Source organism: Pan troglodytes, chromosome 11 (genome assembly GCF_028858775.2).
Source record: "Pan troglodytes isolate AG18354 chromosome 11, NHGRI_mPanTro3-v2.0_pri, whole genome shotgun sequence".
NCBI lineage: Eukaryota > Metazoa > Chordata > Mammalia > Primates > Hominidae > Pan > Pan troglodytes.
In genome coordinates this window covers 17,263,529-17,278,838 of record NC_072409.2, presented here as the reverse complement: position 1 = coordinate 17,278,838, position 15,310 = coordinate 17,263,529, and the positions used below count along the sequence as shown (strand labels likewise).

The 15,310-nt window shown below is 40.4% G+C and overlaps 1 protein-coding gene across 25 annotated transcripts in view; it reads left to right on the top strand.

The window, feature by feature from the left end:
* CNTRL (centriolin) overlaps positions 1 to 15,310 on the top strand; it is a 102,686-nt gene extending 87,376 nt beyond the window's left edge. For 12 of the 25 annotated variants that reach the window (XM_054659024.2, XM_016961558.4, XM_063788371.1 and 9 more), the window contains 11 exons: positions 2,604 to 2,761; positions 3,768 to 3,841; positions 5,177 to 5,365; positions 5,784 to 6,009; positions 7,303 to 7,508; positions 8,851 to 8,895; positions 9,100 to 9,240; positions 10,934 to 11,200; positions 11,366 to 11,428; positions 12,707 to 12,913; positions 14,859 to 15,310. In XM_054659024.2, the coding sequence (XP_054514999.1) occupies positions 2,604 to 2,761; positions 3,768 to 3,841; positions 5,177 to 5,365; positions 5,784 to 6,009; positions 7,303 to 7,508; positions 8,851 to 8,895; positions 9,100 to 9,240; positions 10,934 to 11,200; positions 11,366 to 11,428; positions 12,707 to 12,913; positions 14,859 to 14,882 (1,600 nt within the window). In that variant the 3' untranslated portion in view covers positions 14,883 to 15,310. The remainder of the gene's footprint in view (positions 1 to 2,603; positions 2,762 to 3,767; positions 3,842 to 5,176; positions 5,366 to 5,783; positions 6,010 to 7,302; positions 7,509 to 8,850; positions 8,896 to 9,099; positions 9,241 to 10,933; positions 11,201 to 11,365; positions 11,429 to 12,706; positions 12,914 to 14,858) is intronic. The other 13 variants (XM_063788368.1, XM_054659027.2, XM_054659023.2 and 10 more) reach the window with 8 other exon arrangements.

The following is a 15,310-nucleotide window of genomic DNA, read 5'->3' as shown; positions in this document are numbered from 1 at the left end:
AACACACTATAAAAAATTTGGAAAATAGAGAAAAGGATAAAATACACCACAGACTTAGGTATCATAATACATTTTGCCAGTTGCATTTTTTTGGAGAATTTCCTTCTAGCTTTTTTTTTTTTTTGCTCAAAAGCATTTTTTTAAATCTATTTTGTTTTTTTTAAGTAAAATGATACATGCTGGAAATAAATGGAGATATGTATCTTGTTCATGGACCAGAAGACAACATTGTTAAAGATTTAGTTCTGTTCAAATTGATCTCTAGATTCAAAACAGTTAACAATTAAAATCTCAATAGCCTTTCCTTGTGGAAATTGACAAGCTGGTTCTAAAATTATATGAACCTAGAATCGAATTATTCTAAGACCTAGAATAGAATTTATACAATTTTTTAGGTATGACACCAAAACAACTTTTAGAAAGTAGAACAAAAATTTAGGACTAACACTACCTGATTTGTAACACTTTTATAAACCTGTAGTAATCAAAACACTGTGGTATTAGTGTAAAGATAAACACATAGATCAATGGAACAGAATAGAAAGTCTAGAAATAAACTGACATATATGTGAACAACTGATTTTGATAAAGATACAAAGGCATCTTTTTCAGTAGAGGAAAGATGGTCTTTTAGAAAAATGTTGGCTGAAACAATTGGATATACAAAACCAAAAAAAGAATCTCAATTCATACCTCACTATGTATAATATATAAATATGAATTTAAAATGAGGCCAGGCACGGTGGCTCATGCCAGTAATCCCAGCATTTTGGGAGGCCGAGGCAGGAGGATCACTTGAGCCCAGGAGTTTGAGACCAGCCTAGGCAACATAGAAAGACCCTGTCTCTGCCAAAAAAAAATAAATAATAAAAATAGCCAGGTTGGGAAGCTGAGGTGGGAGAATTGTTTGAGCCAGGGAGATTGAGGCTGCAGTGAGCCATAATGATACCATTGCACTCCAGCCAGGGTGACAGAGTGAGACCCTGTTTCAAAAAATACATATATACATATTTATTTTATATTTATATATAGGACCATAAACATATATGTAAAACCTAAATATAAAACTTCTAGAAGAAAACATAAAACATAGCAGAAAACTTTTGTGACCTTGGAGTGGGCAAAAATTCTTGGTATGACACCAAAAGCATGATCCATAAAATAATAAATTGATAAAATTAAACTTCAAAATTTAAAACATCTCCTCAAAAGACACAAGGTAATGAAAAGATACGTCACAGTTTGGGAAAAAAATATTTGCAACCCATGTATCTGATAAAGGACTTGTATTCAGAATACATGTATAAAGAACTCTCAAAACTCAATAAGAAGACAACCCAATTATTTAAATGGGCAAAACATTTGAATAGACATTTCATTACAGAAGATAAATGGATGGCAAATAAACACATGAAAAGATACGCAGGATAATTAATCATTAGGGAAATGCAAATTAAAACCACAGTGAGATATCACCACACACCTATTAGAACAACAGCCATACCAAATGTTAATATTAACCAGGAACTTTTTTTTTTTTTTTGAGATGGAGTCTCGCTCTGTTGCCCAGGCTGGAGTGCAGTGGCGCTATCTTGGCTCACTGCAAGCTCCACCTTCCGGGTTCACGCCATTCTCCTGCCTCAGCCTCTTGAGTAGCTGGGACTACAGGCACCCGTCACCACGCCTGGCTAATTTTTTGTATTTTTAGTAGAGACGGGGTTTCACCATGTTAGCCAGGATGGTCTCCATCTCCTGACCTCGTGATCCACCCGCCTCGGCCTCCCAAAGTGCTGGGATTGCAGGCATGAGCCACCGCATCTGGCCGGAACTTTCATATATGATTGAGGGGCATGTAAAATGGTATTAAGTAACTGTTAAACTTTGGAAGACAGTTTAACAGTTACTTAAAAATCAAACATACGCCAATCGGAAGATCTAGCCATTCCACTCCTAGGTATTATATTTATTCAAGAGAAATGAAAGCATATTTCTACACAGTATATATGCTAATGTTCATGACAGCCTTATTTGTAATAGCCAAAAACTAGAAATGACCCAAATTGTCTATCACCTGGTAAATAGATAAACAAATTGTGGTATATCCACACTGTAGAATACTACTCAGCAATAAGAAGGGAATGAAGTATTGATATACACAACATGGATGAATCTCAAAGTAACTACGTTGAGTGAAAGAAGCCAGACCAAAAGCAAGTCCACACTGTATGACTCCCTTTATGTACTACAATACATGCTCATGCATGTCTGCTATATGGACAGATCCTACTGTACACACAATTGTTTTCTACTCTTTCGATTGTCACAGCTCCATTTTTATCAGATTTTTGGAATTCTGAATGTTATCCATGTTTTTAATCCATGATTTTTATAAAACTTCAATTTAGTGAGTCAGTTTTTGAAAAAAGTCTCCACTTAGAAAGCTGATAATAAGATTCTGAAAATGAGTTGAGTCTTAAATTTTGTGAAGATTTATAATCATTTATACTTTCCATAACTGTATGTTGTGAAAGGATAACACTGTTCCTCAGTCATCTCCTGTGTATGCTTGTATATTTGACAGTCTGACTTATTCTCTGTGGTAGGGTTTTAGCAGCAGCAGAAGAAAATAGCAAAATGGAGCAATCAAACTTAGAAAAGTTGGAATTGAATGTCAGAAAACTGCAGCAGGAACTAGACCAACTAAACAGAGACAAGTTGTCACTGCATAACGACATTTCAGCAATGCAACAGCAGCTCCAAGGTATAAGGCAGCAAAACAGTGAAAGTGTGTGATTTCCTTGCCCTTCGTTAGATTCTTTGATTTTTCTTATGACAAGTAATTCCTGCTAATGAGCATGGAGTTTCTTTCTAAAATTAGATTGTGGTAATGTTTGCACAACTTGGAATATACTAAAAGCCTTTGAATTGTACACTTTAAATAGGACATGATATGTGAATTTTATCTCAATAAAGTCAGTTAAAAAAAAAAACCTAATTCATGTTCCTTAGAGAACAATTTTAAAACAGCAAAAAGAAATAAAAATTGCTGTTGACCTCACTCCTCATAGATTCCTAGTAACAGTTTGGTGAATATCCTTCCAGATTTTTCCTAGGGGTGTGTCTAGTTTGAAAAACAAAAACAAAGATGTAAATAATGAAGATTTTAAAATTACCAAATGTTTATAAATATGATAATTTATTTAGAAGAAATTGCTGAGTAATTCTAGCTAATAATATACTTGTTGAACATTTTTTATATCCTTGGTATTTCATTTTCTCACTTAATCCTCATAACATTTTTATGAGATAAAAATTATTTTACTCATTTGTAAATAAGGAAACTGAAGCTTAGTTTTCTTGTGACTGCTTAAATGAGAAGTGACTTGCTAGAGGTCACACAGCTAGTAATTGACAAAGCCAATATAGATAAAAAATTTATTCCCAAATTGCCTTCCTGAAAGGTTAAGTTTCTATTTCTACCAGCAATGCAGAAGGTAGCTGTTTTTAAACACCTAACATTAAGTATTATCTGTAATTTTTTCGTTGTGAGATTTTGAACATGAAAATCTTTAAAAACCTGAGCTCCAAGGCCAAATCTGGATTGTGCATGTAACTCTCTTTTGGTCTTTAATGAGATAGTGTGGCATAGTCATACATGTAACAGAAGTAAGCTTAAAACAACTTCTCTACTTTTTGGGAATGCTAATGGGAATCTGTACAGTAAATACGTATGTATTTCTTATTTCATGAGAATGTCATTTCTGTAGAAAAACGAGAAGCAGTAAACTCACTGCAGGAGGAACTAGCTAATGTCCAAGACCATTTGAACCTAGCAAAACAGGTAAGGTTAACAAATGTAATATTCTAGTAGTATACTGAGGGTATGCAGACCATTGGTTTAAATAACAAAGAAATCAAGTAGGCTGGTTCCTCTTCACAACAGCAGATACCATAGGGCCATTTATGTAACATAACCATCACATAAATAAAAGTTTTGATGGAGAGCAGTGGTTTGCTAATTTATTTTAGCCTTAGAACTCTTGATACAGTTTTACTCAAAGCTAGTAAGTAGGGTGGTGGCTAGACCAGAGCCCAGCAGCAGTCTCTCAGCAGCCCTTCTTGGGGTTTCAGGGACCAGATGGGCCATCTCTCATCCATGACACAGATGAGGCCTCTAAAGGCTGGGCTTAGATTTGATTACTCCTTGAGCCATAGAGTACCCGCCAAATCTGGGCCTCTATCTTGTCAGATATTGAATATAGCAGATTTTTGACCCTCGTACTTCTAATGATTTTCTTAAAGGTAATTCAGTGTTGTCCTGTGAGACTAGTGCTGTAATTCAAAGCACTTCAAACAAGTTCTAGACTTCAGTTTCTATTATGTAAATTAAGAGTTATGCCAGGTGCAGTGGCTCACACCTGTAATCCCAGCACTTTGGGAGGCCAAGGCGGGCAGATCACCTGAAGTCGGGAGTTCAAGACCAGCCTGACCAACATGGAGAAACCCCATCTCTACCAAAAATACAAAATTAGCCAGGCGTGGTGGCGCATGCCTGTAATCCCAGCTACTCGGGAGGCTGAGGCAGGAGAATCGCTTGAACCCGAGAGGCGGAGGTTGCCGTGAGCTGAGATTGCACCATTGTACTCCAGCCTGGGCAACAAGAGTGAAGCTCTGTCTCAAAAAAAAAAAAAAAAAAAAAGTTAACATTAGACACAGGCTGGGTATGGTGGCTTACGCCTGTAATCCCAGCACTTCGGGAGGCCAAGGCAGGTGGATCACTTGAGCCCAGGAGTTCGAGATCAGCCTGGCCAACATGGTGAAACCCCATCTCTACGAAAAAGACAAAAAATTAGCTGGGTATGGTGGCATGTGCCTGTAGTCCCAGCTACTCGAGAGGCTGAGACGGGAGGATTGCTTGAACCTGGGAGGCAGAGGTTGCAGTGAGCCGAGATCATGCCACTGCACTCCAGCCTTGGCAACAGAGCAAGACTGTCAAAAAAAAAAAAGTTGGATTAGACATCTAAATTCTCTTGTACCTGTAAGTTTATTGAGATAATAAAGGAAATACACTTTTATGCCTCTCGTTCTGTCAGACTTAGTAGATACTGGATTGGCACTGGCCACCTCTAGTAAAGATGGCTTTATTACTAGTTTCCACTTGTTCTTTCACCTAAAGGACCTGCTTCACACCACCAAGCATCAGGATGTATTGCTCAGTGAGCAGACCCGACTCCAGAAGGACATCAGTGAATGGGCAAATAGGTTTGAAGACTGTCAGAAAGAAGAGGAGACAAAACAACAACAACTTCAAGTGCTTCAGAATGAGATTGAAGAAAACAAGCTCAAACTAGTCCAACAAGAAATGGTACTACACATTTATGATTTTACATAAAAAAAGCATTTTGTGGCTCATGTGAGCCTATTTTTCCCCTGGCAGAAAGCTGCTGAGAAATATCCCCAATGGGACTATGTGTCCCTTAACTGCCCTGTGTAGCCATGGGTAGCATTTATACCAACTGTGTGACTCTCTTACAGACCTTTAACGATCATAGAACATCAGTCCTGTAAAGATACTTAACAGCCACGTGCCATTTGCTGCTTGAATCCCCTCCTCACATGCTGGCCAGATAGCTTCCCAAGCCCTCTTGATCACCTCTGTAATGGAATTGTCCCTGTGGGCTGTCTTCTACTTTCTTTTGACCTGGAATCTGTCTCATGTCCATGCAGGTTCTCTGGGACACTATTTGTTGTTTAATGACTAATCAAGATTATTCTTTATTAAGATGTTTCAGAGACTCCAGAGAGAGAGAGAAAGTGAAGAAAGCAAATTAGAAACCAGTAAAGTGACACTGAAGGAGCAACAGCACCAGCTGGAAAAGGAATTAACAGACCAGAAAAGCAAACTGGACCAAGTGCTCTCAAAGGTGCTGGCAGCTGAAGAGCGTGTTAGGACTCTGCAGGAAGAGGAGAGGTGGGGTGAGAGCCTGGAGAAGACACTCTCCCAAACTAGTATGTATTCTGGAACTTCTCACTGGGAGATGGGGTATGGATTTGCTCTGCTGGTTGCCTTGCAAAAGTATTTAAAGAGATCCGGTCCCCAGCCAGAGCCCAGGAGAGGAGGCAGGAGAAGTAAAGCAGGAGGTATGATAGCCCTGTGAAAGATGAGGAAGCAGGTTCAGAGGAGATACAATCCTGAGACTGACCAGCAAGTCCTTCCTTGCTCATATTGTCTCCTTTGAGAATGCCATCTCAAGAAAGTGGAACATTCACGTGAATAATTGCCAAAAGATACTCTTAAAGTGTATAACCTATGAGCTTTGGGAATAATGATCTACTTCATCTCAAGTGTCAAAAAAATCATATTAACAGTTCTTCTGTCCAGATTTGGCATAGTGAATGGTACCAGAATACAGGTGTTTGCTTTTAGGTCAGTTTGTTCTCTCTTGAACCATATATAAATGAAGTTGACATGGGAATCCAGGGTAAATGATTGTTCTCACATCAGTAAATGGTTTTTCTCTTTCTTAGGCTCCAGGGTTTAATAATGCTTGGAAAATGTTGTGGGCTTGGGGATCTGAAAGGGTTGTTATTCCTTTTTCCCTGGGAACTCTTGATATACCCAGACCCAATCATTTCATTATGAAAATGAAACTTAAAAAAATATGTCGAGTTCTGATCATGCCAGAGTTGTTGAAAAGTAAAATCTGGGCAGGGTGCTCCTCTAAATAGGGTGATAAGAAAAATATTTTTTAAATGTCACTTTTATTTCGTAAGCATTATCTGTCGAGTACTCACTATGTACCAGGCGTTTGCACACATTATTCCAATTGAACATCAGGAAATGTTTTCCTCTTCTATAAAATGGGGCTCATGCCAGTGTAGGAGCCAGCTCCAAATCCTGTGCACTTTCCACTGCACTGCCTCCTGTGGAAGGAAGTAGTACTGGTGTGTCTCCCTTTATGAAAATCAATGTTTATAAAAAACATTTCAGCTGTTCCACACACTTCAGGATTGGTGCTGGGTTTCCTCTCACTGGTCTCAAAGACTTGAAAGAGAAGATAGTAGCTATCTGTCACTCTGGGATCAGGCCCTCCAGGAACCAATTACTTCAAAAGGCACCCTTATCTGGGTTTTTTCTGGGCCTTTGGTGTGGGTCAGGGTAGGCTTGTACGACTTTGTAATGGAGGAAAGCACCTGCATGGGTAGCATATCACCATTATGCATCTGCCACAAGGGAAGGGGAGCTCTGCCCACAGCTGGCTCGGGGTCTTTGGCTAAACCTACTGAAAATGCTCATTTCAGAACGGCAGCTTTCAGAAAGGGAGCAGCAATTGGTGGAGAAATCAGGTGAGCTGTTGGCCCTCCAGAAAGAGGCAGATTCTATGAGGGCAGACTTCAGCCTTCTGCGGAACCAGTTCTTGACAGAAAGAAAGAAAGCTGAGAAGCAGGTGGCCAGCCTGAAGGAAGCACTTAAGATCCAGCGGAGCCAGCTGGAGAAAAACCTTCTTGTGAGTACCTGCTGCCGTGGCAGTTTGTGAGGAAATGATAAATTTAAAATTTTAAACTGCAACACCACTTCAACATAGAGGAAATAAATTACCCATCAACCCAGTCCTGAACCCAGCTGTTGTTATTGATGTATTTATGCATCATTTGTCCTTGAAGTTGATGGTAAGTTTTACCTGGGACGGGTGCAGCCTCAATGGAGCTCTGGCTGGCTGGGGAGACTGTTGGTGTGAACAGCCATTATCAGCACAAAGTAGACAGCATGTTCTGCCAGCAAGCCTCAGTTTACACCTCCACTGGCAGGGAGGAGGGGGTGTTGAAGAAGCCTTCCCTAGACGGTTGTTTTTTAAGATGGCATCTTGCTTTGTCTCCCAGGCTAGATTGAGTGGCGCAATCTCAGCTCACTGCAGCCTCTGCTTCCTGGGTTCAAGCGATTCTCATGCCTCAGCCTCCTGAGTAGCTGGGACTACAGGTGTGCGCCACCACGCCTGACTAATTTTTGTATTTTTAGTAGAGATGGGGTTTCACCAGGTTGACCAGGCTAGTCCTGAACTCCTGACCGCAGGTGATCCACCTGCCTCAGCCTCCCAAGGTGCTGGGATTACAGGCATGAGCTACCGTGCCCAGCTCATAGACAGTTTATTTTTATTTTTATTTTCAAGACAGAGTCTTGCTCTGTCACCCCGTCTGGAGTGCAGTGGCATGATCTCAGTTCACTGCAACCTCCACCTCCCAGGTTCAAGCAATTCTCCTGTCTCAGCCTCCTGAGTATCTGGAATTACAGGCGTGTGCCACCATGCCTGGATAATTTTTGTATTTTTAGTAGAGACGGGGTTCACCATGTTGGCCAGGCTGGTCTCGCACTCCTGACCTTGTGATCCACACGACTTGGCCTTCCAAAGTGCTGGGATTACAGGCATAAGCCACCGCGCCTAGCCAGTTTTATTACACTGCTGTAGTCAGTGCCTACAAATTTTTCTCATCCTGCCCTTTTTGGCCAACATTAGCTTTAATCATTATCCTAAAACCAGGAAGCTCAATCTACCATGCTTTCATCCTTGAAATAAATTTGGGAAGTGACACTCAGGTCAGAATAATTTATGGTAGATAGAGACAGGTGAGCAGCAATGGAACTGTCAAGGGGGAGGATTTTTCCACTACCCTCTGGAGGGGTTAGTGGAGCCCTGTTGTATGAAAGGAACTTTTAAACCATGTGTGTCTCTCAAAGGGGATACGCTGATAACTAGTGATAGGCAGATCGTCATAAAGATGGAATATAGATGTCTAAAATTTAATCCTACCAGTAACCCTGTGATGATGGGTATTATTATTCTCATTTTACAGACAATTAATGAAGACTCAGAAAGGGATAGTAGCTTATTATCAAAGGTAATGCTAACAGACTCTGACGTGTATATACGCCCAGCTGTATTTGATCTGCCCATGAAAGGCCGATAGAATTATCCCCATTTGACAGCTAGAGAAGCTGAGGCCCAGAAGGGGAATGAAGTTATAGAGCTAGTGAGTGTGTAAGCCAGCAAACCACACCTCCACGTGTTAGATCGCAGAGTTATTTTCTTCCTCCTGTGCTAGGAGCAAAAACAGGAGAACAGCTGCATGCAAAAGGAAATGGCAACAATTGAACTGGTAGCCCAGGACAACCATGAGCGGGCCAGGCGCCTGATGAAGGAGCTCAACCAGATGCAGTATGAGTACACGGAGCTCAAGAAACAGGTGTGTGCCCAGAAAGCCCAGCTGGCCAGCCTGGGGAGAGAGGACTCACTGGGCTCAGGCAGATTGTATTGTTTTTAATATCCCTTCTATAGTAGTATAGAAAAGCTGATTATAAGAATGTTCTTTAAGTCAAATCTGGTTTTTTAGCCTTAAAATTTAGAAATGCACCTTGACTATTAAAAATATAAATTTCTCTTAAATTTGACAAGCTCTTAAAATGTTAGTTTTTCAAGGAAAAAAGGTAATTCTTGAGCATCATATTTCATGTCCCAAAGAACCATGTTGAAATGCTAGATTTTATGCCATAAACAAGTCTATAGGAGCCAAAACCTCCCCTACCCCTTGAGCAAGAAAAGATGGTCCGGGGGAAACCTTTGATATCACATAATGTAGCCAGGCAGAGAGTATTAAACCAGTTCATGCCTGGACTGGTAGAGTCTCTAATCCTTGATATCTCTGGTGTCCTTTAGAGCATCTGGGCCATCCCTGAACTCTAGTCAGGCTGCTGTAGCCACTCATTTGGCCCTGCTATACTTAGTCTTTTGGATGACCCCACGTGGCCATTCTAGTTTCATCTGTGCTTCCAATCCCCTGATGCCCCACATATACCCACCATTTAATTCAAGAAAAAATAACTAAAAAAAGATTATTTAAAGACCACAAGCCCTTAGTGATTTTGCCTTTGCAAATTTGGTAAGGCAATTAGCAGTAGGTATAAATTTCATATTTCACTAAGCTCTATATGGGGTAGAGCCACATAGAGTAGTCTCAGGCATCAAATGCAGTTGGTAACACTTTAAGAAACCTCTAGGCTGGGTGCGGTGCTGCATTCCTGTAATCCCAGCACTTTAGGAGGCCAAGATAGGTGGATCGCTTGAGCTCAGGAGTTCAAGACCAGCCTGGGAAACAGCCGAGACCCCGTCTCTACTAAAAATACAAAAAGTAGCTAGGTGTGGTGGTGTACACCTGTAGTCCCAGCTATTCGGGAGGCTGAGGGGGGAGGATTGCTTGAGCCTGGGAGGTTGAGACTGCAGTGAGCCAAGATTGTGCCACCGCACTCCAGCCTGGGTGACAGAGCAAGACCCTGTCTTTAAAAAAACAAAACAAAACAAAAATGTATATTGCCAAGCCACCAGATTCTTCACTTATAAAATTCCAGCATTAGCATTTATAATCCAGATCACTTATGACTTATTTCAGTAAATGGCCCTTTTCTCATTTGTGGCTTATTTACTCTAGTTGCCAGTTGGGTGCCACTGAGGTGCTTCATGTAAATTCTCACTTAGTTTTCACATTTCTGAGCAGAAGGTATTTATCTCCATGTATAAATGAGGTAATGGAGGATCAGATGTTAGCCAACTTGCCCTGTCATACTGGTAATACTGGAAATGAGATTGGTAACTAGCTTTGTCTGACTCCAAAGAGATTGTCTTCTATAGAGTAATTCACCTTCAAGGAACTTTATGCACATGGCTTTTCTAAATGAAAGTTGTTCCAGTTAAAATGCCAATAAAATAATTTATTCAGTAGCTTATAGAGTCTTGAGTATCTGAAAAATCACAAGTTTTTACAGTTCTAGTAATCATAGTAGTTGATATTTATAGATCTTTAAATACATGGCACATCATACAGCTCAATTCCAAGTAAGTCTGAAATTTTATACAACGATATTTGACACCAACTCACTGTTTAGATGGCAAACCAAAAAGATTTGGAGAGAAGACAAATGGAAATCAGTGATGCAATGAGGACACTTAAATCTGAGGTGAAGGATGAAATAAGAACCAGCTTGAAGAATCTTAATCAGTTTCTTCCAGAACTACCAGCAGATCTAGAAGCTATTTTGGAAAGAAAAGAAAACCTAGAAGGAGAATTGGAAAGCTTGAAAGAGAACCTTCCATTTACCATGAATGAGGGACCTTTTGAAGAAAAACTGAACTTTTCCCAAGTTCACATAATGGTAAGGGTTTATCCTGCTATTCTCTGGGTTCGTAGGATTGACCACCTCCCCCAGCTAAGCTAAAACACAGATGTGGGGGTGTTGGGGTAGGGGAGGGAAAGGCTGGTTGGCTTCCATTTGTAGCAGCAGATGATTCATGATATCTCCATTTTCCCTCTGAGAAAGGATGAACACTGGCGTGGAGAAGCACTCCGGGAGAAACTGCGTCACCGGGAAGACCGACTCAAGGTTGCCCTTTAAAACAAAAAATCAGTATGAGATACTGGGCACATTGGGGAGGGGAGGGGAAAGTTACATTTACCTGATGCTTTCACATCCATGCTGTTGCAGCCCTGCCAGCAGTGTCAGGGATGGCATGTCTGAAGCTTCGAGGAGTTGGTGTCACACAGTAAATGGCAATCAGTGTTCAAAACCATGACTTCTTGTGTTGACTCCAGTGTTCTTTAACCTATGTAATGCTGCTTTACCTCAGCTAGAACTGATAGAATCTAAGTATTTGGGAGAGGAAGTAGAAACACAGTGATGAACTATAAGGTTATCACAGGCCAGTGGTGGCAGGAAAGATTTGGGATACTGGAAAAGTAGGCTGAATGTCAGGTAAGGAATTGTTTGGCTCAGAACATGTTGACTTTGAAGGCCTTGTGAGATATCCAGGGAAGGATATCTGTCTGTAGGCAGCCAAAAATAGGAGTCTAGGATTACTGATCAGTGTTGACCTAAAGATTTGAGAGTTAAGAGTATAGGTGGGAGGTTACATTTATGTGGGGGGAATGGCTATGTAGACAGCATGGGATGAGAGAGTACAGTGCTATAGTGTTGAGTAAGGAGCCCTGTGATGTCCAACAATAGTCTCCAGCCATGTGTGGTTATTTAAATTTTAATAAATTATAATTAAGTTAAAAATTCAGTTATTCATTTGCCACATTTCAAGTGCTTAATAGCCACATGTGTCTAGTGGCTTCTATATTGATAGCCAGAGGTAGAACATTCCCATCATTGCAGAAAGTTCTGTTGGACAGCACTGCTATAGACTTTGAGAGAATAATTTGATTATAGCAGGGGCAAAAGCCAAAAAGTAGTATGAAGTTGAGGATTAAATACCTAGTCATTTATGGACAAGAAACTAAGACTTAGGAAAAAATACATAATCAGGAGACACTCCAGTTGTCAAGTATAAACTGATCTTCTCAGTCATAACAGAAAAGGAAAAAAGAGATGAGGCAATAATTTAATGGAGAAGCAAGGGATACAGAAATCCTAAGCACTGCTAGCATGGAAAAACTGGGCCAAGTGAAAGACCCCGTTAATGACAACACAGAAGAGTAAAGGTTTATGCACACTAAGTATCCACCTGGCACCTCCTACAATTCTTTTTAAAGATGAGCATTTTCGACAGCCATTCCTACTGTTAGCCAGATTTGCCTATCAAATGTATGTGAGGAAGCTGAGCGGCAGTTCTGCTACATTTCTTCTGTGTAAAACCCTAAGTCTTATCACACTTTTCAGGCCCAACTCCGACACTGTATGTCCAAGCAAGCAGAAGTATTAATTAAAGGAAAGCGGCAGACAGAGGGCACTTTACACAGTTTGAGGAGACAAGTAGATGCTTTAGGGGAATTGGTCACCAGCACCTCTGCAGATTCAGCGTCATCACCCAGTCTGTCTCAGCTGGAGTCTTCCCTCACAGAGGACTCTCAACTTGGACAAAATCAGGTAAGCAGCAGCTCTTTTTAAAAACAAAACAATAGCCTGAGGTTGTTTTTTGTCTTTTTTGAGACAAGGTCTTGCCCTACCGCCCAGGCTGGAGTGCATTGGTACCATCACAGCTCACTGCAGCCTTGACCTCTCAGGCTCAAGTGATCCTCCCACCTCAGCCTCCCATGTAGCTGGGACTACAGGCACACACCAGTTGGCTTGGCCACTTTTTAAAATTTTTTGTAGAGATGGGGGTCTTGCTGGGTTGCCAGGGCTGGTCTCAAACTCCTGGGCTCAAGCGATCCTCCTGCCTCGGCCTCCCAAAATGCTGGGATTACAGGAGTGAGCCACCACGCTGAGCCAAGAAGAAACTCCTAAGATAGGATTTAATATATTACATAGAAAGTACTTAAAAGCCGTGGGGTGTATAATCTAGAGGAGATTCAGAAAAATATAGATTATGCTGCCTTCAACTCTGAAAAACTCGTCTTAGCAAAGACTTGGTAGAGGTAGATAAGCTGATGGCTTAGGAAACAGACTAAGACTGCAGATTGGATGACCTGGCAGGGATATAGTTAATTCTACTATTCATGTCCTCCACTTCTGGATTTATTTATTTCCTACTCTGTCAATATAAAGAGCTTAGTACCTGTGAGGCCAATATGAGTCCTAGTTTAGTATGTCTCCCTGCATTTTGTAACTTACATTTACAAAGTTGGAATTCAGACCTCTTAACCTAAGGTCTATAAAAACCCTGAATTTCACAAAGGTTTTCTGTGTGAGCTTAGATAAGGTTAATAAGCATTTAAGAGGAACATGAAATATACTCATGGAACTGGTAAGTAGTAGCACACACAACTGTCAGAGATAGGTAACAGCTTCCATTTTCCAGTGCCTATTGTGTGCACATACAAAACTTTATATATATCATCTCATTTAATTTTTACATCCTTGGAGGTAGGACTTATCCTTTTATATAGATAAGGAATCTGTACAAAATGATAAATGATTTGGTCAAGGACATAGCAAAGGACAACAGCAGGACTTACGGGCTAATCTATCTTTACCACAGAGCAGTATATTTTAATGGTGGAGCCACAAGGAGCTTTCAAGGACAGTTGCCTCTTTAATGTGCCCAAGGTGGGCAAGTGACTTACCTAGGTCACACAGCTAATTAGCAGCAGGGCCATTAGCAGCAGGGCCATCTGAATATGATTATCTTAACACCATCTGTGGTGGGACCCAGTCAGGTAAAGGCCAAAATTATCATGGGCCTTAGGGCAGGGTTCGAGGAGGAGTGTGAGAGGCACTGGGCATTGAATAGGGAAGCTTTGGGAATGAGACAGCCCAGAGTAGTGAGAGAAGAGTAGAGTGCACAAGGGCTTAAAAGCCAGCTTCAATTACCAGCTCAAGGTGGCAGCCAGAGTTATTTAGTTGCTTTAAAGGCAACCAACGCACAGTGGGTAGGGGCGAAATTGGTAGAATTATTTATAAGTCTGGGGTTGCAATCCAGGCCTATATGGGATAAAAGCCTGAACTAGTTAAAAGTTAGGGGTCTGGCTTCTGAGCGTAACATTTTATTTCCCTTTTTTCCTGGTAAGAACAGATACTACACTTGATCTTAGTCAAAAGGCTGAGAGCTCCTTCCAACAAGTTCTGCAAGGTCCATCAGAACCACTAGACAGTTACTGACACTGATGCCATCCCTGCTCACAGGATAGATGTTACAGATTTTTTTTTTTAACTAGAACTTTTAATTGGAGAATCTTGAATTTTAGCAGTTTTAAGAATAACCGTTTTAATTTTTTCTCTCAGAATTTTGTACACTGGTTCATCTTAAAACATTTTTCCAAAGAGGTACTCAAATATTTAATTTACCTATAAGCCATCATGCCATCACTTAGTTAAGACTGTTTTTACTGTTTCAAGAATTTGATTTATCCTTCCTTTTGTCTTACTGTAGGAAAAGAATGCCTCAGCCAGATGAGGAATACTGTCTTGTGTAAATATATTCAAGGAAAACACCTCCACTACCTCACTGACTTCATAATTGGAATGTCACATGGTTTTTTTAATCAAGATGCAGTGAACTGAGATTCTGAAACTCCACTGTATAGTTTACTTTGCCTGTACCATTAATGCCAATGTTTTTATAAATCACTTGTACATAGTACGTATGGGAATAGTTGCATATGGGAATTTAAACCAACATGTGGCTGAGCCTTTTTTTTTTAATCTTCGTAACATGTTTTTTTAAAAAAACCAGTGATTTTAACTGCATATTTGAACCTACAAACTGGTAAATCTTATTAACAAAAAGAATGTACTTAAGGCCCTCTTTATTTATAGTGTCGCGTTATTTTTGAATTTTGCTTAAAATCTATTTTTCATATGAAAATAAAAGATAACAATCAA